Source organism: Aegilops tauschii, chromosome 7, assembly GCF_002575655.3.
Source record: "Aegilops tauschii subsp. strangulata cultivar AL8/78 chromosome 7, Aet v6.0, whole genome shotgun sequence".
NCBI lineage: Eukaryota > Viridiplantae > Streptophyta > Magnoliopsida > Poales > Poaceae > Aegilops > Aegilops tauschii.
In genome coordinates this window covers 571,754,131-571,777,744 of record NC_053041.3, presented here as the reverse complement: position 1 = coordinate 571,777,744, position 23,614 = coordinate 571,754,131, and the positions used below count along the sequence as shown (strand labels likewise).

Here is a 23,614-nt window from a genome sequence, read left to right as displayed (position 1 = left end):
AACAAAATGTATGGTCAAACGTACGGAGGTAATTGGAAGCAAAAGGAAGCGAAGCGCAAGAATTGGAGACAGGATGATCTCCATTCTCCATAATGAAGAGTCGGGCCTATATTGTTTTACGCTATTTTATCTTAAAGAGGGTATTTAGGTACTACCTAATACTCATGATCATGTGCTAAGAACAATTAAGTAGGGTTGGTTCGATGACTATGAGGATGATGATCGTATGACTTGTTATTAATAACGAGTAGAAGTTGTATGATGATGATGAGTAGGACTTGTTATTATGATGCTGCATGATGCGAGCATGAAGAGTTATTATATATCAGTGGGTGAAATGAACATGGATTAGATTGAAGTGAAGGCAACATGTGGTGCATGTCGAAAGTAGTACTAATCCAAACTTGATCAAGTTAGGATTATTATTACTTTCGACATGCACCACATGTTGCCTTCACTTCAATCTAAGCCATGTTTAGGCATATAGTAGCGCTGGTAAACCAAGCACGAAGATAAGAGAGGACACTTCTCTCTATTAGCTAGGTAACACCCTAAATTAACCCCCCAAAACCTCCTAAACCCACCCCCTTTCAAAAAAAAAAAATCAAAAACCTCAGCTCCTGCCAGCTGCTGACGCGTGGATGCTTTTTGGTCCTGGTTGGTGTTACCAACTGGGACCAAAGGCCCTCCTGCCTGGGCTCGCCATAGCGTCCACGTGGAGCTCCACCTGTCCCGGTTCGTAAGCGAACCGGGACTAAAGGTCATGGGCTTTAGTCCCGGTTCCAGAACCGGGACAAATGGGCCTCTGGAACCGGGACAAATGAGCTTTTTTTTACTAGTGGGCCTTCAACTTTAGATGTTAAACTTTGGCGTGAGGTCCGGGTATGTGGCCTGCAAGCGCCTCGAGGTGTAGGAAGCTCGCGAGGCGTGCATGGCAAAACATTGCCTATTGTACCTGAACCGCATTGAGGCGGAGCGCCGCTGTACGAGCAGTACAAGGCCCGGGCAACGGAGGTCATCCACCATTGGTCTAGTGACTACAACGGCGACGATGGAGGCAACAGCAGGCCAAGGCGGTGCGAGCAACGACGGCATGGAGGTGGTGCCATAGAAGGCGCGTCATTTACTGAATTGGACATGGAGGTGTTGGAGAACGAGAGCGATAGTGAGTAATTTTATTTAGTTTTTATGTAATCTAGTTCAAATTTAGTTTAATTTCTGTAAAATATTTTGAATCAAGTTTGAAACAAATTTGCACCGATTTTGCGCTGATTTTTTGTTGTTGAAGGAATTAAGTATAGGTGATCGGTTAGAAACAACACTTTCTTAGAGGAGCAAATATGCTCAGGCGTATCTTCCTCTAAATTGTAGGAGATAGGTTAGACATGGTTTTAGTATGGCCGAACCTGGGCTGTAGCAACTATATGGGTGTTCATTTGAGGGACATGCAGTACTCGAGTAGACATTTGTGAGGTAGTATATGATTATGTGTTGGCACAAGCCCGACCTTGACGACGCAACCGTCGAGTACTTTCTGACGATGCAAGACCCGACGCCAAATACTTTCTGGCGACGGCAACGACCGACGATGAACGACGATGAAGACGAAGCGAAGCTAACTATCTTGGTTTCTGCTCCAAGCTGGCTCGACCGTTCTTGATCGATTGACACCGTAGCCTGCGATGTGCATGTACAAGCTAAGCCTCCAATCTAGTTGATTGATTCCGGCCGAAACACAAGATGCACGTACGCACACAAGTCGCTAGATTGATAGCAAGAGGAACGTGTCGTTCCTGCTATTCAGGAATAAGTATCTAGGGAGAACATGAGCTTTCTCAGAGCTTAGCCACTGTCGGCCGTCGGATCGTTTACTTGATGTGTTTAGGACCGTCGGATCTTGCTCGTGGAAGACCTTGGCCGTTGGATTGAAAAAAGTTACTGCTACAATGAATAGTTACCATCTCGTTCATGCCAGCGCGCGTAAATAGCCAGCCTCGCCGGGGCATTTTCGTCATTTCGCTCACAGGGATATAAAAGCCAGCCGCTCCCGTGGAGACGACCTAGCCGCTGCCTTCCTCCTCCCGCACTCGCCCCGCCTCCCTCTCCTCTGCCTCTCCCCCTAGCACCGCCGCACCCGCGCCTCCCTCTCCCCCTAGCGTCGCCCGCACCCGCGCCTCCCTCTCCTCCTCTCGCCCCTAGCGCCGCCACCACTGCCTCCTTCCCCGTCGCCGCCCAGCCTCCTCTCCTCACGTTCTACTCCTTCCACCCTTCCGATCAGGCGCCGCCCAAACCCTAACGCCCCGGCCCGGCCTCGGCTCCCACATGAGGGAAGGAGGAATGGCGAGGCGAGGCAAAGGCCGCGGCGTATGGCACGCGGCGCGGGCGGTGTGGCCCAGGGGGTCGGCGCGGCGGCGGCTTCTCGTCGTCTCCGCCGTCGCCTCAGCGCTGCTCCTCCTCGCCTTCCACCTCTGGTTCCGGATCTGACCCTGCATGTTGTCTGCCATTTGCTCGGTTTTCCACCAAGTGAAAGGTGTGTTCTTTCTTCCTCTTTTTGTTTCCAATCTCCCTGCTGTTGTGCACCTATACGTGGCTCACGCCTGGCTGTTGCTGCCGTCAAGGACGACCTGCTTAGCCTGCTACTCGACTCCCTATCAGCAGCTGAGGAGAGGTTCCATGGGAACAAGCACCCATGGGGTCCCCCCTCCCCGCGCGGCCCCCGCGTCGTCCGCCTCGGGCGACTCGGGCGCCGACTAGGGTTTTCCCGTCGCGCCACCGCTCCCTCACCCTCCCTCCCTCGCCGCCACCTGAGTTAGCCGCCGGATCCGCGCGTGCGGCCGCCCGTGAAGGTGGCGGCGAGGCCTCGGTCGCTCCTTTCCTCGAGGAGGACCTCGGATCTGGGGCGGCGGCCCTTCTCGGCAAGGCGGTGGCACTTTCTCGACCGGCGTCGTTCGCGGGTGTGCTCTGGCCGGCGGCCTCGACCACGCGGGTGGTGAGGCGTCGGCGGGCGGCGGCGGCGGCGCGGAGGTCTCCCCTCCTCGTCAGATCTGAGGGTGGCTCCTTTCCCCTGTCTTCCTCGTCCCCGCCGCTTCTCGCCTGCCTCCCTCCGAGCGCCGGTATGATGTGGGTGGGTGACCGGTGGTCTGGTTTTGGGCCGCAGGAAACCGTTGGCCGGCGTGGCCGGCCTGGCAGCAGCGACGTCCCCGACGCCGTCTCCTCCTTGGAGGTGCTGCAGAGGCCCTTCCCCTTTCCACCCCTGTTCCTCCTCCCGGGTGAAAGCCCAAAATCCGGCATGGATTGGGCGGTGACGGCGCGCTGTGCGACGTGTTCTTCCTTGGGGGCGCCGCCTGGGGAGGGTTGCATTCAGGTGAGGGGTTCAAGGTCGGAGCTTGGGTGGCTTGGGTGGTCCGGTGACGGCGGTGTCACTAGGTTCGGCATGGCTGTAGGCGTTCGGCTGCCTGGCAATGCTTCTTAGTGGCCTGTTGGTTCTCTTGATGCCTCTGGTGCCTTTCTTCAGTAGCTGCACCTGGTGGTTTTCCTGCAGCTCTCAGGCGTTCTAGGTTGTGGCGATGCGGCAGTCGCGGAGTGCTCGAATGTTCAAGTGGTGAAGTGCTGCGGCTGCTCCAGGTCCCGAAGCTGACACGTCCCCTGCTCTAGGGTGAGCGTCTCTCAAGTCCGCCGGGTACGGCGCCTGGCGAGCCATGGCGAGGGGGAAGGGTCCCTCTGAGGCGAGAGAGACGGCGGATGTGTGGTGGCTTCTACTTGGGTGTTGCTCGGGCTCACTCACCACTCTCTGTTGCAAGCAGGTCCTCGTCGTGCCCGTGTGTGCCTCATCCCTAGTTGGCTGTTTGGCTGTAGTCTTCGGCTAGGACAAGCTTCGCGCTTTGTTTTCCTGTATTCTTTTTGTGCTTGTGCGACCCGTTGAGTTGTAAGCCTCCTAGAGTGTCCCCTTGTATCGTTTGGTCGTGGGGGTTTGTGTGTGTCTGTATTTCCTGGCCGGTTGATGGCTTTGTTAATTCAAAGCCGGGCTCTCCGCGAGCCTTCGTTCTAAAAAAAAAAAAACAAGCACCCATGGTTCCTGCCTTGGTTGGAGAAATTAGCTCCGTGCGCGCTCAGGATTAGCCTCTCAACTAACTTGCTGAACCTGCTCCGAGTTACAGATTGCACACTTATTTCCTTGGAGAAATAGTAGTATTATAAATATGGTTTGGGGGTTACTTTATTTTCATTTTCTTGTGGTAGGCTAGAGTTAGACTATCTAGCTTCTTGGGTTTGACCGTTTCTTCCATTTTAGTTTAGTCAAATTGAGTTTCATGTAATTAGGTCAAGTAAAGTGGATCTATGATAGTTCCATGGTTCTGCCAATGAATTATTTCTACCACTAGCTACATTCTGTTCATATCGGTTGATGCTGGATTACTCAGGGAGGTCCTTTGATTAAGTGATGGTTTCACCTGTTAGCTGCTCGATGGAGCAGATCACTGGATGGCCTCCATTCCGTGACTAGATTTATTCTACTAATATTTTTGATGGGATTTGTGGTCGTTTCAATCGATTAGGACAAACCTAATCTGACTATGATGAGATTAAGTTTCATGTTTTGACTGGATATTTGTGAGAAGACATGAGACTGTAGTCCTCGTGTCGTTGGTCGCTAGCTCGAGCTTGTGTGTTAATCAGAAAATTAATAAATCCGCTGCCGATGAGAAATTTCTCTGGTGTGGTGCAAGTTAACATATTCTGTACACATAAATGGTTAACATAGTCTGTACCCGCCTCTTGGGTTATTTTGTGAGTAGTGATAGATTGCTCCTGATGATGCCTCCTCCGCAGATTTCTAGGATTCAAGGTCCCCTGACCCTGGCCAAGGACTATGACATGGAGTGACCTGTTAATGTTGTTGACACATCTTCTCTACTTTATCTTGTATGCTCTTGTGTCTACGAGGGAGCTCTTCTCCACGATGCAGGTGACTAGCGCACGCGGTCTCCGTTTGATCGTATCCCCGGCAAGTAAGGTAGATCATGTACATCTTGCTGCTCTGAATTTGTCTTCATACTGTGCTCAGGTAATATAAACAGAAATAGGATTTTTATTTTGTTCATGCTGAACAGAAAGTGTCAGCACTGTGATTTCTAGCTAGAGCTAGGGAATCTAGACACTTTACTTCTGGCTAGAGCACTCTTTTGTACAGAACTAGGGAAATTAGGTTTCTGTTTTTTTACATACATTCATCTTAGTAATTGTTAAAGGGAAAACATAGCTACAAATACCATATAACTTACCAAGTTCTGGTTTCAGGTCTTGTCAGATTGTTTTCAACTCTTTTTTCTTATGTTCTGCAAATAATTTAGGAGCAACCAACATTCTTGTTTTGCTCATGAGTATGTGTATATATGTAAAAAATGTCTATGATAGTTTCTGTTATGATACACACAAACAGTAAGATGTGTTGTTTGTTTTTAGTCTCAATTGTGTGTTTCCTATGCCTCTCTTATGCTCACCGAGCCACAGCTCACCGAGCCACGGTTACTACATGCTTGGTTCTGACAGGGCTTTATTTCTGGTCTGCAACCCTTTGTCCAGAATGGTGTTTGTTTGTTTACCGTCGATTGGTTCTATATATAGATTTATATTTGTGTAGTCTATTTATGTTGCTGATTAACTTATGTAGACCTTGGCTTGATCGCATTGTCTTGCCTACCATCCTCAAATAATATGATCTCAAACTGGGTAAATCCTTTAGCAAGTAGATAGTTCTGGAGAGTAAGATGATAGATAACACCTGGGCTCCATGTTTGCTCGACACAAAGAAATCGCTTATGTGTCTTCGGCTTCGACACTATGTATAGGAAGCCGTTGCTGATAATCCAAACTTTGAAAAGGTTAGTTCAAGGTTCATAAGTCTGTTGTCAATGGAGAAAATGTTATCTGTTTCAAGTGACTGAACAAACTATTGATAGCAGGTTCATGTGTTGCGGCTTATGAAAGGTTGAATGTCAAGACGATCAGGTTATTTCCAAAAAATATGCTTCTATGGAACTACATAGGTTCTTTGTCTTGCATTGCCGCTGTGGTGATTTTGCTGTATGAAAAGTACATTGTCTGTATCAAACTTGATGTGAATTGATCGTCCGGTCTCGCTTTTGGAAAAGTATATATTTACATTCCTCATGAACTTCCAGACGAATGATTCTACTGAGAAAATACCTCATGGTTGCTTTGCATTTGGTACATGTGACTGCATTGCCTTCGGCCAGACTTTGAAAAACGATCCTACACCAAGTAGCAACAATATTGCAGTTTGTTTAAAAGCTGGGACAAAAAGTTCAGCCAGGCACCACGCGCCAAAGCGCGTTTCCGATCTAGTTGCTTTGATTGATCTAGTGTTACAGGGGATACACGCACTGGTATTTATATTACCAATATTCTACCTAGTACATGTACGACTCGGCTACTGCTACAAGTCCGTGCCGGACTATACTTACCTAGTCGTGATTATTTCCAACAATCAACCCCCTAAGCACGATGTCCTCACTTCACAGCTTGGACGCCGATCCTTTCCCGCATCTCCGTGAACTTCTGTCGCTCCAAAGATTTGGTCAAGATGTCTGCAAGCTGGTCATCGGTGCAAATGTAGTTGACTTCAATCTTGCCTTCTTCCACGCAATCCTAATGATACCTTATATCAATGTGCTTACTTCTGTCATGATGCACTGGATTCTTACATAGGGCAATCGTGGACTTGTTGTCAACGTAGAGCACCACTCCTTCCGGTTCCTTGTCAGTGAGGTCACCGAGTAGCCTTTCTAGCCACACACCTTGACCTGCCGCGGTTGCAGCTGCAATATACTCCGCTTCACAGGATGATAATGTGACCACCTTCTGCTTTTGTGATAGCCAACTCACAATACTTCTTACCAAGAAATATGCCACACCCCAGGTACTTTTACGGTCGTCAATATCTCCTGCCAAGTCGCTATCACTGTAGCCAAGTAGCTCCACCATATCCTTCAGCTTTTCTCTCAAATAGACACAATCGAAGTTAGTTGTCCCTTTGATGTACCTGAGTATTTGTTTCACAGCTGCCCAATGTTCTGTCGTGGGTGCTTCCATGAAGCGACTCACTACGCCAACGGAATAGGCCAAGTCTGGTCGCGTGTATTCACAAGATACCTTAGGCTTCCGACCACACTTCTATACTCCGTTGCATCAACCGCGTGTGCTTGGCTCCTCTTGCTAAGTTTAAGTCAAGGCTCCATTGGAACATGACTTGGATTGCAGTCCTCCGTGCTACAACTTTCAAGAATCTTCTTTGCATATGCCTTCTGGCATAGTGTGATTCCCTCCGGCTTTTGATCTACCTCGATCCCGACATAGTAAGTCAAGAGCCCTAGATCACTCATCTTGAAAGGCTCCTTCATTTGTAGCTTGAATCTAGCAATCTCCTCCTCATCTGCTCTAGTTATCAAGAGATCATCAACATAGATGCCCACTAGGAGACGATCCTTGCCTTTACCTCGCTTGTACATAGCATGCTTCAGTGGACTTTTCTCAAAACCAAGAGAAACCAGTGTACGATCAAGCTTGATGTTCCACGCCCGAGGAGCTTGGCATAGCCCGTACAATGCCTTGTGTAGTTTCAACACCTTGTGTTCCTCTCCCTTTTTGATGTAACCCGCTGGTTGCTTCACATATACTTCTTCTTCAACTCCCCGTTCAAAAAAGCGGATTTTACATCCATGTGATGTAGCCTCCAAGATTCTTGAGCTACGAGAGCTATAACTAGCCTCACCGATTCCATCCTTGTGATGGGAGCGAACACTTCCTCGAAATCTACACCTTGCTCTTGCACGTATCCTTTGGCTACGAGCCTTGCCTTATGCTTCACCAAGTTTCCTTCGGCATCTTTCTTGACTTTGTACACCCACTTGAGCCCTATGATTTTATGGTCGTTGGGTGGATCCACGAGCTCCCATGTTTTGTAGTCTTGGATCGATCCCAACTCCTCGTCCATAGCACGACGCCAACACTCCTCCATGTTTGCATCTTCAAATTTCGTCGGTTCCTCGACGCTAAGCAGACACCACCGTCCTTTTCTTTTAATTTTCACAGGATTTACTTTTGGAAGCACTTCCTTTGGATATAAATCCACCACTGGTCGAAGACGGAAGGGCATTGGCGGACGTTGCGTTTCTTCCGGCGCCGTTGGCGATGACGATGTGCTTGCCGGGGTTGCCAAACCTCCAATTTCTGTCGATTCTTGTTCTTCCGAACTGCTTGTAGCTCCATCAGAATCAGATGAACCAGTCAAAACAGGCGTACCATGTTCATGTACATGACCTTCACGTACGTGCCCTTCATGTGCTGGTGCTGCAGCAAGTGGGCTGCTTTGCTGCCTGCTGGAAACGCCTCCAGCGGACAGGCTCTTGGCGCCTGGGCTGGCCAGTGCTGGGCCACGAGAGCCACGAGCTGGCGTGGCATGTTTTGGCGCTCCTGGCGGAACAACACCACCAGTGCGCGCTGTGCTGCCAGGAGTGCCGTACGTGCCCTCTGGCGCGTCGGCTGCTGGGTTCCTCTCGCGCGTGTGCGTGAGACTCAGCGGGAGTAGCTGGCGCGTCTCCTGTCGCGCCTCCGTCCGGAGCATCGCTCCGTCCCGAAGAGATCTCCGGCTGATCAAAATTACCTGCATGCTCGGATTCGTCGTAAACAACGTGAAAAATTTCATCGGAAGACCGGTATACCGGCTCGGTGGAGTTCCAATTCCATAACCTTGCTTCTTCAAAGACCATGTCACGCGTCACAACCACCTTATTGGTAGAGGGATTGCACGCACGGTATGCCTTCGTGCCCTTTTCATAGCCAACTAGCACCATTGGAATACTCCGATCCGCCAATTTGCTAGTATGCCCGGTCACTGTCTTCACATGCGCTACGCACCCGAAAGTGCGAAGATGATCAGCCATGGGCTTGTGTCCATACCATGCTTCATACGGCGTCATCCCAACCACACTCTTGGTTGGAGCCCGGTTCAGCAAGTAAACGGCCGTATTGACCGCCTCACCCCAAAACTTGCCCGACATGCCTTCAACATGCTTCGTGCCATCGCCACCACGGTTTGATTCCTCCGCTCCACAACACAGTTTTGCTGCGGTGAATATGGTGCCGTAAGATACCTCTTGATCCCTTGAGCTTCGCAAAATTCCGTGAATGCACGAGACTTGAACTCACCCCCCCATCGGTACGGAGGGCCTTCAACTTGGCTTCAGATTCTACTCCAGCCGCCATCTTTATTATCCTGAAGGCTTGCAAAGCTTGGTCCTTCGGCTTCAACAACACGATCCACATGAATCCGCTGAAGTCGTCGTCGACGAGCAAGAAGTATCTGTTTCCGGCAGGGATGGCCGGTGTAATCGGTCTGCACAAGTCTCCGTGGACCAACTCAAGAGCTTTACTCGCTCTAAAGTTTCCCTCTCTTAGGAACGGGGCTCGCCTTTGTTTTCCAATGAGACAACCGTCACACACTTGGTCGACATGATTGATGCACGGTAGACCACGTACCATCTCCTTTTGTCCAAGTTGCCGAAGAGCCTGGAAATTTAGATGACCGTAGCGCGCGTGCCACTTCCATGCCGAGTCGTCCATGCTCGACAGGAGACATACCAGATCCACACGATCCAAGTTGAGGACGTAGAGCCTGTTCGGTGACCTCTGCACCTTCATAATCAACATCATCTGACGATCATACCCCCATAGAAAGCCATCTTCGAGCACAATCTTGCAACCACGCTCCTCGAGCTGGCCAAGACTTATGATGCTACTCTTTAGCTTGAGAATATAGTACACATCTGTGAGTACCTTGTGACCGCCATTCTTCAACTCAAACAGGACAGTACCTCGCCCTGCGATGTCAACGGTCCGTCCGTCGCCGAATTGAACCGTGCCTCCCACCGAAACACTGAGCTCAGAAAACTGGTCCTTGTCGCCGGTCATGTGGTTGCTAGCGCCCGTGTCGAGGTACCACACGTGCCTCGACGTGTTCATCCTCTTCTTATCGTGGAGATAACTGCCTCCTCTATGAGCGTGACAACCTCTGTAGCCGGCACCTTTGGAGCTGGACTATCCTCATCCATTAGCTCGCATACTTCGACCATGAGCATCATGTCTCCATCATCGCCTCCTTTGGCCATGAGAGCTTTCTCCTTCGGCGGTTTCTTGCACTCCGACTTGAAGTGCCCCATGATGCCACAATTGTGACACTTGATCTTGCGCTTGTCGAACTTCTTCTTCTTCGGAGTGCCGTCGCCGGCGTTCTTCTTACTTTGTTCTTTTGGCGCATGATCTTGGCGAGTGTTGCTGCTAGAGCCCTCGCCTCCTCTCCTTGAGTCCAGCGCCAGCCACTGAGCCCGTGTGAGCATGACATTCTCATCGTTCCTCCCATCCCCGAGACTGTACCGCATACGCTCGTCGTGAGCCTTGTAGCGTCCGACGAGATTGTCGATGGAGAGAGTCTCGAGATCGACGCACTGCTCGATCGCCGTGACAATTTGCAGGTACCGGGGAGGGGCTGCTCGCAAGAACCGACGGACAACCGAGGACTCCGTGAGGTTTTCTCCAAGCGCGCGGATCCGATTGACGAGAGTAGCCAGCCGTGAAGCGAACCCATCCACGAACTCATTGTCGCCCATGACCAAAGTCTCGTAGTTCCTTAGGAGAGTTTGGAGATTGGCTTGCTTGACGCGGGTGTGTCCCTCGAACATGAGCTTCAAAGTATCCCATGCCTCCTTCGCCGTTTCTTTGGCGATTAGGTGTTGGAGGACATCCATCGGCATCACCGAGTAAATCGCTGACGCCGCCTGCCGATCCTTCTGGTGCTCGGCTCCCTCCTTCTTGAACGCGTCGCCTCCTGGATCGACCACGTCCCATAGCTCGTTGGCGCGGAGACCACACTCCATGAGGGCCTTCCAGACCCCGAAGTTCTCGCGATCAAACCCTGGGTATGACGTACCGGGTACGGCAAGTACTTTAGCCGCTCCGGACGATTCCACGATCTCCTTGCCCATCATGACCTTCCGTTACTAGAAGATCAACCTTGTGAGGTAGTATATGATTATGGACATGCAGTTACCGAATACATGTTCCCATAATCACAGACTTTCGATCGTACTGGATCCCCAAGCGGGTAGCCAAAGCCAGTCACCTAAGGCTGGCAAGTAGGGTGAGCTGGAGCCCAAGGTGTATAGCTCAGATTAAAAAGCTTGAGGCCGGGACGCAGGGTTTTACTAACCTAGGGCCCAAAGCTGGGTAAAACCATTGTGTCATATCGTTGCTGGTGAGATCCCCTTGGGCACCACGCTCTGTATCCCGTCTCGTGAGATTTAGAAAATTGACGGAGCATTAAAGTTGACAGTCGGCACTACTTGAATCACTGCATGTACTGTGTACACTGTTGTACGCTGCCCAACTACTACAGATATAGGAGCCCAGTCTTCGAGATCGTTCGCGATGGCTTCGCCAGATGTCGGCAGGGGTGCTCTTCGACTACCCATAGTTAGTGGGAGTAACATATATAGTAACATCACACATATCTAGATTAAATAGATGATGTGGCATGCAATAAATGAAGAAATAGATGAAAGTGGTAACATAGTTAGTTACTACTAGTACGAGTAACATAACACATATCAAGGCAAGATGTGTCTATAGCATAATAAATGAAGTGCTCCATGTTACCATACATATGTTACTCCCCACTATAGATGTAGTAACATAGACTAGTAAAATGGGCATGTTACTACCCATTGTGGCTAGTCTTCACAACACTCCCTCCTCGCTTTATTACAATTCAATGCTTGAAATTACTCCTGTTTATTGGTCTACCTGCTACTTGCGCTTCTTATTTATTCAAGCCCTCCGTCCTTCATCCCTTCGATCTCAAACCACATGATAGTTCTAACACATGTAATTCAGCCTATCAAGTCCCCATTCATTGACTACAAAGATGATGAAATTGATCACAGCTATTATCTTTTGGTAGCCCGTTGCAGTGTCCATTAGTTAGGCTTGGGAGACATGGGGAGAAATAGATGTGCGAATTTGCAGCCATACACTTAGCTTGGAGAACAAAAGGGCACGCTCATTGATCTAGTAGGTTGTATTCAGCAAGAAAGCATGCCCCTTTGTCTCATGATTTCATCGCTCTGCAATATGCAACCCGCATTGTTGCACGGCGGTGGTCCGAGATTCGTTCGTCCTTTGATTGCCGAGATGCGGCCGGAGACAAAGAATGGGCGGCAGTCCAGTAGCAGTACATCACCGAACAACTTCCGGGCAGTAATAGTCATTGCCGCTGATGGGCATCTGCTATGGCTGGCGGCTGCAGTCGACACTGATGTTGACCTCCCCCACTTCCGTGGGCCTTGGAGCTAATATTGGTCGCATTCATGCCCAGCTCCATGTTCGTGCGCGGCTCCACGTCGATGGGATACATCGGGGCCTACTACAGAGCAGATACCAGGTGCATGCATCAAACATGTACTAGAAGTATACACGCGCTTTGCCGCGCCATTTCTCCTCAACGACATGAATGTATGCCTAAAATTAGTGTTGGATAGCCCAATTAATAACACACAAAAGCCCCCAAACAAACAAAGAAAATGATATTAGGGCGACTATCGCCCACATTCCAACAGATCAAACACCCAATAGTCAAAAGAGTGTGTGGACGTGTACATGTAAATGTACTGAAGTTTTGCAAAGTGATACAAACATTTATCAATTGGCATCATAATCTTAAAGTTGGTCTGAAGCACGGAGAGAGTACGTTGAGTGCAGATGCGAGGTTCACAGATTATACAACAAAAATATAATAGCAGTCTCATGACTTGTGGACATACGGAAAGTAAGGTGGACATGTACACAGGAGAAAAGAATAAGAGGAATCATTCGCCACTTTGTATGTTGGCACACAAATTCGAAATGATCTCCGAAAAATAAGCTTGATCTGCATAGGCTTGTGTTGTTGCTGCCTGAAATCAGCGGTGGATGTGCGTCATCAGTGGCCGAAGCAGTAGGATGCATTGTTTGATACATCCATAACCATTAGTCACATTTTCATCCCCCTCACTTGCCTGGACGCTGAGGTGCTCTAGGTTTGTAATCGCCCAAAGAATGAACGCACATAAAGCATGCTTTTTTTTAAAATAGAGAAAAAAAGATGATGGCAATAGTAGCCAGGATCATATAGAGATGATCAATGAACACCTAAAAAATGCAGTAGAAAGATAAGATGAAGAGAAGCATATTTATTCACATCATGCATGCCGCATTCTGCTACATAGGGAAATTAATGCACACTGATACATTTTTATAAGACCTATTTATTGTAGCCGTGTATAGTGCGTTCTACATAACGAACACTCATGTTGATAAAGAGCTTTTATAGGCCGTTCCTGTTATATCAGATCATCCTGGTGTAGCCCCTTGCAGAATTAGTTGCATGTGATCAAGTGATAAAGAGCTTTTGGAAATTGTTGTGTCGGTCCTACAGGTGGCATTGAACATATGTGTACCTAATGATGGGATCTTCACTATGTGGGCGTTGAGGGTACATGCCAACCGATATCACATCAAAAAAGTTGTTGCATACCTTTGCTAGGATTTTTGTTTGCCTTGCAAATTCGTTTTGCAGTGTGGTTGCAGGCGTGCAATGTTAAACACTCATTTCTTGGTTTCTGCCTTCTCTTGTGTTGGAAGCATATATACTTCTTTTTGCCTCTTCAAATGCATGGTAGTTGTGGTCATTGATATCAATGTTGTAGTGGGTGCAAATGTGTTCTAAGGCTGCTTGAGCAATGTTTTCTTCAGTTGCATCTAGTGTTTCGGCTAGTTCACCTATGAATGTAATTTCTTTTGTGTTGAAGTCATCTAGCCGACGTGGGAGGTTGATATGAACACACGCTTCTATCTTGCCATCGGGTCGACTCTAGTGGCCGTATCCTTGTATCTCTAGCTTGGTAGTTAGGCTGATGGCCACCAAAAGAACACAACGTGGTATGTAACGATCAGTTCATCTTGTTATGTGCGAACATGCTATAATTAGTGATTGATGTGAATGAAAATGCATAACCATTGGCGTGGTGCACCAAGATCATGCATGATAGCAGCAGGCCATTAAGCGATGCACCAAGAACATGCATGCAAGCAGCAGGCCCTCGATTGATGCACCAGGGACTTGCCTGCAATTAAAGTCCCACCAAGAGCATGCATGCAAGTAAGAGCCCTATGAGCGGTACATCGGCGGTCGTTTGTGCACATGGAGACCATGCATGAGGATAATCACCTGCGTATATTAGCGTATATATCACGTGCATCCTCATGTATATAGTGATAGAAAGGGTTGAAAATTGATGATGTGACTTTGAATGATGCATTTTGAACACACAAAAAGGTCTAGAGTTCAAATAAGTTCAAAGAAATGAATTCCCTTTGTAACAGACGAGTTTCAGCATGAAACCCTAATACTTCGAAAGAGATTGTCCGTTTAGTACATGAAGTGCATCCAGTTTTTGCCGTAACCCTCTCAACTTTTTAGCACATGCTGTGTGGGTGAAATGATGATACAATGCCAATTTTCAACCTCTTTAGAGTTCATCTGAAGTGCTTTTCAATTTCAGGGTCATTTAGCTAAAAAAAATCAGTAAATGCATGAAAAATAACAAATGAAGTCAGAAACGGTTGAAAATTTATGATGTAGCTTTGAATGGTGAATTTTGAACACACAAAAAGTCTGGAGTTCAAATAAGTTCAAAAAATGAAATCCCTTTGTAACAAACGAGTTTTCGCCCGAAACCCTGATACTTCGAAAGAGATTGTCCATTTTGTACACGAAGTGCATCCAGTTTTTGCCGTAACCCTCTCAACTTTTTAGCACATGCTATGTGGGTGAAATGATGATACAATGCCAATTTTCAACCTCTTCAGAGTTCATCTGAAGTGCTTTTCAATTTCAGGGTCATTTATCTCAAAGAATGAACTAATATAAAAAAGAATGAACTAGAAAACTTTTATGAAACTCTAATATCAAAAATAATAAACTAAAAGAATGAACTAGAAAATTTTAATGAAACTCTAATAAAAAAAGAATGAACTAGAAACTTTAATGAAACTCTAGTAGCAAAAGGAATCAACTAAAAAGCTTTTATAAACCTCTAGTATTATTGAAACTAAAATTATATAAAATTTATGCAACTAAAATTATCAAATTATTTGCGGTTCAAAACATTAAAAGCAAAAAGAATTTTCATAAAGAACTTTTTTTGTTAAAACTTTAATAGCAAAAATAATTATCGTAAAGATTTTTTGTTAGAAACTAAAATAACAAAAACTATTTTTGAATATAATGATAAAACACAGTAATATTAAATAGCAGGAAAAAGAATCACTCAAAAATCTATTTTTATAGTAAAGTTAATCACAAACTAGTGATTCACACAAATTTCAAAGAATTCAAATTTAAACTATTCAAAATTAAAAACTAATGCACTAACAGAAAGTTTATAATTTTTCTGACCTAAAAGCAAAAAGAACTAAAAAATAAAGCAAAAAACAAAATAAAATAAATAAAGAAAAAAACAAAAAAATGGAAAAAAATAAAAAAATGCCACCTAGTGGGACTCCACGGCCTGAATATGACTAGAAACCCAACCATGGGCCAGGATTCAGGCCCGCAGAAGGCCCAGTAGGCCCACAGGCAGTGTAGTGTGACATTAGGCCCGTAAGCCTACATTTGAGAGGAGCTCGAGAGGGCAGCCGCATTGGGGCTTATAAACCACTCCGAGCCCCTCTCAACTAGCGAGGTGGGACTAAACTTTTGGCCGCGGGCAGCACAAGGCCTTTGGTCCCGGTTGGTGCTACCAACCGGGGCGAAAGAGTTGCACCGCGCCGGAGCCCACGCCGACGCCGTCCGCCGCCCATGCCATCGCCGTCCGCCGCCCACGACGTCGCCGTCCGCCGCCCATGTCGTCGCCGTCGCCCGTGCCCCTGCCCCCCCGCGCCTGGGAGCCCACGCCGACGCCGTCCGCCGCCCCCTCCGTTGCCGTCGTCGACGCCGCCGCCACCCCCGCCGTCGCCCTTGCCGGCCGGCCCCGCTGTGAGCCGCCGCCGCCCCGGCTCTCTTTTTTTCATTTTTTTCATATATGTATTTTTTCCATGTATATATGTATGTGGCTATGTATGTAGATGGATAGCATATTTTCCATGTATATATGTATTATAATTGTCGATATTTTTGTTCAAGTTGATCTTGCTCGATGAATTTTCTATGTTAGTTGATTTAGGTTAGTGCATTTTAGGTTAGTTGAATTAGATGTTTTTTTAGTTAATTAGATGTTTCTTAGTTAGGGAAATAGGTTAGGTAACTAATAAGTAGATGTTATTTTAGGGCAGTATAGTGTTTAGTTTATAGAAAAAATTTAATATAGTTTTTTACTATTTTTTAGTAAGTGTTTAATAGAATTAGTTAGAAAAATAATAGAACTAGTTAAACTAATTTATTTTAGTAAGTACTACTTTATTTTATTTATAGTAAAGTGCTTAGTTGAACTAGTTGAATTAATAAAACTAGTTTATTTTACTATAGAAGTAGTTTATTTTTAGTAAGAAAATTAATAGAACTAGTTTATTTTTTAGTTAAAGCAATTATTCCCGCATCGACGTCGACGATGCTTATCACGCATCCTCGTCGTCGACTCGGCCGAGGAGGCCTGCTTGATCGGAGGGGCCATGTTCGGGACTGGGCTCCACCGGGCTGGTACTGGGAGGTGCTACCTTTGGGGGGGCGCAGCTTGGGGCTGTTTAGATAAACAAACAACTAAGTTAGTTTTAGTACAGAGCTTTTTGTCACAAGAAAGTTATTTGTCCCTAGGCAATCGATAACTAGACCGGTAATCATTATTACAATTTTATACGAGGGAGAGGCATAAGCTAACATAGTTTCTTTACTTGGATCATATGCACTTATGATTGGAACTCTAGCAAGCATCCACAACTACCAAAGATCATTAAGGTAAAACCCAACCGTAGCATTATAAGGTATCAAGTCCTCTTTACTCCCATACGCAACAACCAATTACTCGGGTTTAAGCTTCTATCACTCTAGCAACCCACCATAAGCAAATCATGAACGTATTGCAACACCCTACAGCGGGGATCCCTCATGCTTGCGCAACATAGAGAGCACCATAGGACAACACCAATAATAAAACATACAACTCAAACCAATCACGATCATCAATTAACCCATAGGACAAAACAGATCTACTCAAACATCATAGGATAGCCACACGTCATTGGGAAATAATATATAGCATTGAGCACCATGTTCAAGTAGAGATTACAGTAGGGAGAAGGGGTGTTACACCGCTGCATAGAGGGGAAGAGAGTTGGTAATGATGGCGGCGAAGTCGTTGGTGTAGATTGTCGTCACGATGATGGCCCCGGCGGCGTTCCGGCGCCACCGGGAGAGAGCGGGAGAGAGCCCCCCTCCTTCTTCTTCTTCCTTGACCTTCCTCCTAGATGGGAGAAGGGTTTCCCCTCTGGTCCATGGCCTCCATGGCGGCGGAGGGGCGGGAGCCCCTCCGAGATTGGATCTCTCTCTGTTTCCTTCTGTTTCTGCGTTCCAGATTCTGGCCTTTCACTGTTTCTTAAATTCCCGGAGATTCGTAACTCTGATTGGGCTGAAATTTTAACATGATTTTTATCCGGATATTATCTTTCTTGTGGCGTAAGAAGGGCACGAACCGCTGATGTTTGCTTGAACAACGTCGGTATTTCCCCAATGAAGAAGGGATGATGCAGCACAACAACGGTAGGTATTTCCCTCAGTGATGAGACCAAGGTTATCTAACCAGTAGGAGAACCACACAACACCACATAAAAAACTCCTGCACACAAAGAACAAATACTTGCAACCCGACGTAAGACAGGGGCTGTCAATCCCTCACGGGTAAAGAGATAGATAAAATTTAGTAGATTGGATAAATAGATCTCATGGGAACGCGAGATAAAATACATAACAATAAAATGTAGCAAGGTATTTTTGTGTTTTTGGATTAATAGATCTGAAAATAAAAGCAAATAAGAATATATCGCGAAGGCAAATATATTAAAGAAGAGACCCGGGGGCCGTAGGTTTCACTAGTGGCTTCTCTCGAGAAAAATAGCAAACAGTGGGTAAACAAATTACTGTTGGGCAATTGATAGAACTTCAAATAATCATGATGATATCCAAGCAATGATCATTATATAGGCATCACATCCAAGATTAGTAGACCGACTCCTGCATGCATCTACTACTATTACTCCACACATCGGCCGCTATCCAGCATGCATCTAGTGTATTAAGTTCATGGAGAAACGGAGTAATGCAGTAAGAACGATGACATGATGTAGACAAGATCTATTTATGTAGAAATAGACCTCATCTTGTTATCCTTAATAGCAACGATACACACGTGTTGGTTCCCCTTCTGTCACTAGGATCAAGCACCGTAAGATCGAACCCATCACAAAGCACCACTTCCCATTGCAAGATAAATAGATCAAGTTGGCCAAACAAAACCCAAATATCGGAGAAGAAATACGAGGCTATAAGCAATCATGCATATAAGAGATTAAAGAAGACTCATATAACTTTCATGGATAAAAAGATAGATCTAATCATAAACTCAAAGTTCATCGGATCCCAACAAACACACAGCAAAAAGAGTTACATCATATGGATCTCCAAGAGACCATTGTATTGAGAATCAAACAAGAGAGAGGAAGCCATCTAGCTACTAACTACGCACTCGTAGGTCTACAAAGAACTACTCACGCATCATCGGAGAGGCACCAATGGACATGATGAACCCCTCCATGATGGTGTATAGATTGGATTTGTGGTTTCTGGAACTTGCGGCAGCTGGAATTGATTTTCGTCGACTCCCCTAGGGTTTCTGGAATATTGGGGTATTTACAGGTTAAAGAGGTGGTGCGGGAGGCCACCGAGGTGGGCACAACCCACCAGGGCGCGACTGGGCCTCCAGGCGTGCCCTGGTGGGTTGTGCTTCCCTCGGAGCACCCCCAGGTGCTTCCTCGGCCTACTGGATGTCTTCTGGTCCAAAAAAATCCACAAAAAGTTTCACTGCGTTTGGACTCCGTTTGGTACTGATTCCCTGAGATGTAAAAAACATGCAAAAAAACAGCAACTGGCACTGGGCACTATATCAATAGGTTAGTACGAAAAAATGATACAAAATGACTATAAAATGATTGTAAAACATCGAAGAATGATAATATAACATCATGGAACAATAAAAAATTATACATACGTTAGAGACGTATCAACCGCCTTACGGGGTGGCCACAAGCCCCTTGGCCGCACCCAGGGTAGGGGGGCGCGCCTCCAGGGCTTGTGGGCCCCTCAGGCATCATCTCACGTTGATTCCAATTCCCAAAAATCACATATATTCCAAAAAAATCTCCAAAAGTTTTTATCGCTTTTGGACTTCGTTTGGTATGGTTATTCCGCGAAACAAAAACATGCAACAAACAGGAACTGGCATTGGGCACTGGATCAATATGTTAGTCCCAGAAATAGTATAAAATGTTGCCAAAAGTATATGAAAGTTTTAGAATATTGGCATGAAACAATCAAAAATTATAGATATGACGGAGACGTATCACCTGCAACCGGCGCCATACGCTCGCCCACACGTATGGCTCATTGCCTCATTCGACCAAGCGCTGTTCAAGCTCAAGAAGAGCGTCACAGGGCTGCGAGAGGGCATCCGGCTGGGGAAGGACACGATGGAATCCCCGTCACTCCTGGTACGCAGGCGCTCAGAGAATGAGCCATACAGACTCGCTGGGGCGATCCTGCATGCCTGGAGACACACCTTGCTAGTGCTGGCGGTGGATGCCACGGACGATGAGGTCACTTGAGTGGTGGAGAAACGGCCGTTGGCACCATTGGGCCTCCCACTCCGGCCACCGCTAGCTGTCCCATGCACCATCTACCGCCTGGATGCATCCACCACTAACAGGGCCGGTGAGATTTGTGGGGCCCGGGACGAGACTGGAATCAGGGGCCCCTCAATATAAACATCAAAATAATATTCAATATATGTATATGTGAAATAATATTAATAAGCATTATAGTAAAAGTGCATCCAAAATCAAATAATTTCTATTTTACCTTAAAATTTTCCTCTAGCATTCCTAGATGCAATTATGTTTAGTATGGTATCAATATAAATCTCATTTAATATTTGTTAAAGTTAGCAAACTATTTAAGCTCCCATGGAGTATATATATCTATTTAAAAGATGTTCATGCTTCTTACTGAAAATAACTATCACATAAGGCAACATACCTCAACCATCATTCACACATCCAGTGGCTCCTTATACATGTACTTTTTGAAAAAAGAAATTGTTCTTCAAGCATTAGAACCATCTTCTCAGCTCTAGAGATAACACGGATAATGAGCTGAATGCCATAAACTATATGAGAAACCGTTGAACACACGATTCAGTATATTACTAGATGTCATCTTGAGATATAAAAGGCATTATTTTCTATCAAATTTGATCCTGGCGATATATGTTGAAACTTTCTAAAAGGAAGGAACCATCTGAATGTTTTTGAGAATAGTGATTTTGCAGAATCACTACGAAACCATAAAATTGATCAGCAAGTTAATTGAACAGACAAGTCTCATACAAAATTAGATGTAACTTAGTGTTAACGGAAAGGTGTGACAGGTCCCGGGAGTCCCGACCCCCTCTTATCCCATTTGTTGAGTCCCGCTGAGATTCGTGCTCTAGCTTATCCAGGTCATTTAACACAGCTACGCCGGTCGCATCACTAGGCATGCAGGCCACTGTGAGCCTATCGAGAGAGACAAGTGTGAGGCAGGCTACTGTACCATGTCAGATGTGAATGGAGAGGCAAAAAACACATATTTGACCTGTTGGCGAAATCAACTCACGTTCTGAACCGCCCTTGAATTTTTTTCACAAACTGACCGTTTTGTGTGGCGCCTAACAGCTAGGCGCCACACTATACTATGCAGCGCCTGGGTCTTAGGCGCCACACGCCGGGCCAGCGTGGCAGCCCGGGGCCAGGAACGGCCCCACATCCAGCCGTTCAGCGCCTAAGGGATAGGCGCCATACATGTAATGTGCAACACATAAGTGCTAGGCGCCACACATGTAATGTGCAGCGCCCAGCCCTTAGGCGCTGCACTGTCTGTGTGTCACTTAGGTTGCCCCCACCCCACCCACACCCGAAGCTAAGCGCCCCCCCTCTCTCCCCCTCTCCCCCTCTCAAATCCTCTCAAATCTTGCAAATCCGGAGTATTTGTCCGTGGATTTCGAAGCCAACCCCTCGCTTATGGTATTGTCCTCCGATCCCCTCATTTTCATCCATAGGAATTTTCATATTTGCTCAAATCTTGCTAGTTTGGGGAAACCCTAGTTTTGGCATGGATTTGGAAATTTGTGTTGAAACATGTTATGTTTCTTTCTCAATTTGCTAGGGCTAGGCTTCCTGCTATGCTAGGGTTAGGGTTATGTGTGTTGTTATGTTGGGGTTAGGGTTATGCTATGGTTAGGGTTGTGGTTATTGTTAAGTTGGGGTTAGGATTATGTTATGTATTTTGTGCAAATATTCGGTTAAGTAGTTATTGGATATATGTGTGTTTTTGATTATTTTAGGGATGGGAAGAACATGCATTTATGTTCATCATGTGGATAAGGAGGCCTTTTTGAAAGGCAATGTTGAGCCGGACCCGGATGAGCTTGACATTGTGTTTGAGAGTAGTCCTAGCTATGCAGATGTCTTCGAACAAGTGAGGAAGGATTTGAATTGGATGGACCCAAGTGATGTTGTTGAGTTGGAGGGAAGGCATAATGTTGGTTTTGGAATGCACATCCGTTGGAAGACAATGCATGTGAACTCCGATCAACGTTGGGTTGCATACAAGGAGACGGTTGCCGAATCTCTAGACAAGGCTCTTGAGTTATTTGCCTCCAAGAAGGTTGAGTCTAGTTTGCATTTGGACTTGAACCGGAACCCCTCCCCGTTGGTTGCTAGTACTCCCACCCATGAACCAAGATCAAATGAGTGAACCTCATTCAACGCAACAAGTTTGGCCAACATTGAGCCCAGTTTCAAACAACCAAAATGAAGCTTTTCAAGAGGAGAATGATGAGTACGAGGAGGATGACAACGAAGTTGATCTCCATGATAACAATGTGGGTGATCCCGACAAATATCAGGTGAAAGAGACAATGGACCAATCCATCCCTTTTTCCCGTTCATATGCATCGGACTCGGATGACGATGGTCCTGATGAAGAAGTTGATGAGGAGGGGTTCACGACGAAGGAGGCCGAATCATTTAAGAAGGTATTCTGGAGGGATCACAAGACACCATTGTACAAGGATCTTAGTCTCGCCAATGAGGCCGTTGTAGATGGTGGCAAATGTGTATCTCTTGGAGCTAGGCCAAGTTCTCACAGTGATTTGGAAGAAGACAAGAACGGGATATATCCCGGTTGTGAGTTTGGATCCTTCTTGGAATTTAAGATGTGGCTCGACAACTACTCGGTTACGCATTATCGTCCACATAGTGGCCAACTCGGACGTCAATGTGCGTTACATGGTTAAATGTGAAGTGCCAAGCTGTCCATGGATTGTGCGTGCAAGTCCATGGAAAGGAGGTCCCACTTACCGCATAGTGAATTGTGTACCAAGTCACATGTGCCGACACAAGAATGCAGATGGCAAGCTTGTGTCCCAAGAACACAGACAACTCACGTCCAAGTTCATCGCTTACAGGTTTTCCAACCCAATGTCCACACTTCCAACAATGAGCATTAAGAGTGTCATTAACCTTGTGAAAGCCATCTTTCATTACAAGGTGAAGTACGAAAAGGCATGGAAGGCGAATCAAGCCGCATTCAAGATGGTGTATGGAAATTGGGAGGAAGCATACAACCAACTCCCTAGGTTGTTGTTAGCTATGGCGGCCACAAACCCAGGCATGGTTCACGTGGTCGAGCCTCATGGGCACCAAATATTTATTCACAATGGGAGGACAGTCTGAGTATTTGGTCGTGCATTTTGGGCCTTTGAGCAATGCGTGAAGGCTTTTGAGAATTGTCGGCCCGTCATCGCCATTGATGGCACGTTTTTGACCGGACAATACAAGGGCACTATATTGGTTGCAATAGCAAGTGATGCCAATAACCAGGTGTTGCCTTTGGATTTCTCTTTGGTTGAGGTGGAGAACAATGATAACTGGGAGTGGTTCCTGCGTCAATTGAGAACAAGGGTATTACCGGCTGAAAGGGAAATTTGTGTCATATTGGATCGCCATCCAGGAATTCTAAACAGGATGGTGAGTGAGGAGGAGGTAGCCGCACAAGAGAAGAAGATGCAAGAGGAGGAGGAAGAGAAGCAAAAGGAGAAATGGAGAATGAGATGTGCTATGTGGCGAATGACTATGTGTTTTGGACTACTCTATGTGCTATAACTCCTTTATCTTTGTATGACTATGTGATTTGGACTAC

The 23,614-nt window shown here is 46.4% G+C and overlaps 2 protein-coding genes across 2 annotated transcripts; both read right to left on the bottom strand.

The window, feature by feature from the left end:
• Positions 1 to 7,247: 7,247 nt before the first annotated feature.
• Positions 7,248 to 10,041, bottom strand: LOC141027421 (uncharacterized). The gene is made up of 3 exons (XM_073504450.1): positions 9,559 to 10,041; positions 7,793 to 8,683; positions 7,248 to 7,535 (listed from the first exon to the last, which is right to left on the bottom strand). Exons 1-3 carry the CDS (start codon positions 10,039 to 10,041, stop codon positions 7,248 to 7,250), a joined length of 1,662 nt encoding a protein of 553 aa, XP_073360551.1.
• On the bottom strand, positions 10,038 to 10,952 carry LOC141027420 (uncharacterized). The gene has a single exon (XM_073504449.1). The coding sequence runs from the start codon at positions 10,950 to 10,952 to the stop codon at positions 10,038 to 10,040; it is 915 nt and encodes a 304-aa protein (XP_073360550.1).
• Between the last annotated feature and the right edge of the window lie 12,662 nt (positions 10,953 to 23,614).